Source organism: Protobothrops mucrosquamatus, unplaced genomic scaffold, assembly GCF_001527695.2.
Source record: "Protobothrops mucrosquamatus isolate PMUCROS unplaced genomic scaffold, P.Mucros_1.0 scaffold6267, whole genome shotgun sequence".
Classification (NCBI taxonomy): domain Eukaryota; kingdom Metazoa; phylum Chordata; class Lepidosauria; order Squamata; family Viperidae; genus Protobothrops; species Protobothrops mucrosquamatus.
In genome coordinates, this window is record NW_015392098.1 from 121,465 (window position 1) to 125,175 (window position 3,711).

A 3,711-nucleotide genomic window follows, 5' to 3' on the forward strand; every position below is an offset into this window, starting at 1 on the left:
GGGGCCATAGTTCCCCCATGCTGGCTGAGGAATTCTGGGAGTTGAAGTCCAGAAGTCATGAAGGGGCCATAGTTCCCCCATGTTGGCTCAGGAATTCTGGGAGTTGAAGTCCACCAGTCATAAAAGAGCCAAGGTTGCCTACCCCTGAGGGCCTAAAGGTTAGCGCAACAATGCTAAGCAGTTCCCTAAAAGGCAAACTGGCAGAATAAAATCAGTTGGGTTCCCGCTGTCTTTGACAAAGAATTCTTGACTCCTCGTTTCACCCCCCCCAAGGAGAAGGGACTCTGCACCCCAAAGAGGACCATGCCGGGCTGCCTGATGATGGAGCCTCTGCCTAGAGGGGTTCCTCAGCTCTTCCCCTCCCCACCCATTTCCCCCAGGGATGCGCAGATGCTGGTGGAGGACGTGAAGCGGATTGTCCACGAACTGGAACAGGGCCAGCAGCTCTCCTCCATCGGCGTGGAGCTGGTGGACAACGAACTGGCCACCCTTTACATGAACAGCAAGAAATCGGAGGTAACCCTGGGGGGGGGGCTTCAAGGTACGGGGGGGCTTCTTGCTCCTTTTGTTTTCTTTGTTTATTCATCTCGGGAGCATCAGCATTAAAATAAGGCACACTATACGGCTTTAAAATTCAAAATATAAACTACAAGATTGAAATAGTTAAACAGATGATAATAATAATAATCATCATCATCATCCCAGGTCCTTGGTAAGGACGGTAAGGTAGACAAATATGCCAAATTCAGTCTGAACATCTGGCTGACTGTGCGATGATTAATAATATAATAATAATAATAATAATAACAACAACAGTAATAATAATAAAAACCATCTTGCTGACTGTGCAATGATCAATAATAATAGAGTTGGAAGGGACCTTGGAGGTCATGTACTCCAACCTCCTGCTCAGGCAGGAGACCCTTTACCATTTCAGACAAATGGCTGTCCAGTCTCTTCTTAAAAACTCACAAAACTCACAACTTCTGGAGGCAGGTTGTTCCACTGGTTAATTGTTCTCACTGTCAGGAAGTTTCTCCTTAGTTCCAGGTTGCTTCTCTCCTTGATTAGTTTCCATCCGTTGCTTCTTGTCCTGCCTTCAGGCGCTTTGGAGAAGAGCTTGACTCCCTCTTCTTTGGGGCAGCCCCTGAGATATTGGAAGACTTACTATCATGTCTTCCCTAGTCCTTCTCTTCATTAAACTAGACATACCCCTAATTCCTGCAACGGTTCTTTATATGTTTTAACCTCCAGTCCCCTAATCATCTTTGTTGCTCTTCTCTGTACTCTTTCTAGAGTCTCAACATCTTTTTGACATCATGGTGACCAAAACTGGATGCAGGATTCCACGTGTGGCCTTACCAAGGCATTGTAAAGTGGTATTAACACTTCACCTGATCTTGATTCTGTCCCTCTTGTTAATGCAGCCTAGCACTGCGTTGGCTTTTTTGACTGGAGGGATTCACTTTAACAACTGTGGCAAGAAGGGTGATAAAATGGATCAAAGCTCACTTAACAACTGTCTTGTTTAGCAATGGAAATTTTTGCCCTGGAAAATAAATCAGGGACATCACAACGCAAGGAAGTGAGAAGGCAGAAGGAGAGGCCCAGGAGTGGTGGCTGGGGAGAGTTAACCAGATCCCGAAAGTCAGAGAGACTGGACAGCTATTTGTCCGAAAGGATAGGGTTTCCTGCCTGAGCAGGGGATTGGACTAGATGACCTCCAAGGTCCCTTCCAACTTTTTTTGTTATTATCTTTTATTCATTAGACGTGAACCTCAGTCAACTGAACATTCAAGTTGGCTGGCGCTGATGGTTGACACGGGTTGCTGCCAGCATCCTAGGTGTCAAGACCGCCTCCTACCAAACACCTCCCTTCGGCCAGTCCGCTCCCACAGAGAGGGCCTCCTTAGGGTGCCGTCGGCCAGACAATGCCGGCTGGCGACCCCCAGGGGGAGAGCCTTCTCTGTGGCAGCTCCTGCCCTCTGGAATGACCTACCCCCCCCCCCGACCTACGTACAGTTGCGGACCTGCGCCCTTTTTCGCCGAGCCCTGAAGGCCCATCTATTCCGTGCGGCCGGCCTGGCGTAGTTTGATTATGTTTTAGTGGGGGTTTTGTATGGGGTATTTTAGAGCAGGCCTGTTATTTAATTTGATTTTAGAACAGAAACTTGCGTATATTTATCGTGGTTTTTATTATCGTCTGTTCACCGCCCTGAGTCCCGTAAGGGAGATAGGGCGGTATATAAATTCAATTAATAATAATAATAATAATAATAATAATAATAATAATAATAATAATAATAATAACCAGGCACCTCCTTAAAATATAAGATGTTCCGCGTAGCGCAGTTTTTTGTAGCATTGCTGGAGTTATTGCAGGAAGCTGCAGTTTCTTGATGTATTTTGTAAAGTTTTTGGACATAGTTCCCAGTGCCCCAATGACAATGGGTACCACTGTTACACGTCTCATCCATAATCGCGCAGTTTCGATGGCCAGGTCGCAATATTTTGTAATTTTTTCTTCGACTCTGGCATCTCCTGGTACAGCGATATCAATCAGCTGTACGCTTCGGTTCTCTACAACTACGATATCCGGCGTGTTGTGTTCCAAATGGCGATCTGTCTATTCGAAAGTCCCACAAGATCTTCACCCTCTCGTTCTCAACAACTTTTTCCATTTATTATTATTATTATTATTTATTTATTTTTAATTGAAAAGTTTTATAAAAATTACAATATAAACCCCTAAACCCACCCACCCCTAATCCCCCCCTCTCCCTCCCCCACTTCCCAGAGCTAAATACAGGGTTACAAATATAATAATCATAATCTAACTAACATTAACCAACTACATAAATAACCAAGTCCATAATGCGCTTTAACTCCCCTTTAAGATAAATATAATAATAATAATTAAAACATAAACAAATTAGTATCCTAATTATTAAACAATAGAATGTCCATATTGTTAAACAATACTAATACTAAAAGTAATAATAATATCATATAATTAAAACTAACAAAAATTTCACTATGATAAACTATTAATACTAATAATACTCTAAAATTTACTCATAAGCTAAATGGAACTTTTTAGTCCCATATTTATTCTGAATATAATCTATCCATCTTCTCCAAACCGAAATGTATCTTTCTTGTGAGTGATCCTTCAAATAGGCAGAAATCTTAGCCATTTCTGCTAAATTTGACACTTTAAGCGTCTGTTCTTCTATAGCAGGCAAGCAAATCCTTTTTCCAATATTGCCCTACTAATAACCTTGCAGCTGTTATCAAATTCAACATCAAATTAGTTTCTTTAGTATCACAATCTGTAATAACACCCAACAAAAATAATTGTGGAGTGAACTTTATCTTGAAAATCTTTTGAATGTTCCACCAAATCTTAATCCAAAAAGCTTTTATATTTCTACAAGTCCACCAAATATGAAAATAAGTAGCATCCAAGCTACCACATCTCCAACATTTGGGCTGTAGATTAGGATACATACAAGACAGCTTTTTAGGATCCAGATGCCATCTATAAAACATTTTGTAAAATGTTCTTTTTCTTCGACTCTGGCATCTCCTGGTTACAGCGATATCAATCAGCTGTACGCTTCGGTTCTCTACAACTGCGATATCCGGCGTGTTGTGTTCCAAATGGCGATCTATTCGAAAGTCCCACAAGATCTTCACCCTCTTGTTCTC

At 42.1% G+C, this 3,711-nt stretch overlaps 1 protein-coding gene across 1 annotated transcript in view; it reads left to right on the top strand.

The window, feature by feature from the left end:
• The window catches only part of LOC107300156 (transcription elongation factor SPT6-like), a gene marked incomplete at its 3' end in the record, with an annotated part of 41,638 nt that overhangs the window by 32,923 nt on the left and 5,004 nt on the right, over nt 1-3,711 (top strand). Inside the window, exon 18 of the mRNA XM_015829496.1 lies at nt 381-516. Coding sequence (XP_015684982.1) covers nt 381-516 — 136 coding nt within the window. The remainder of the gene's footprint in view (nt 1-380; nt 517-3,711) is intronic.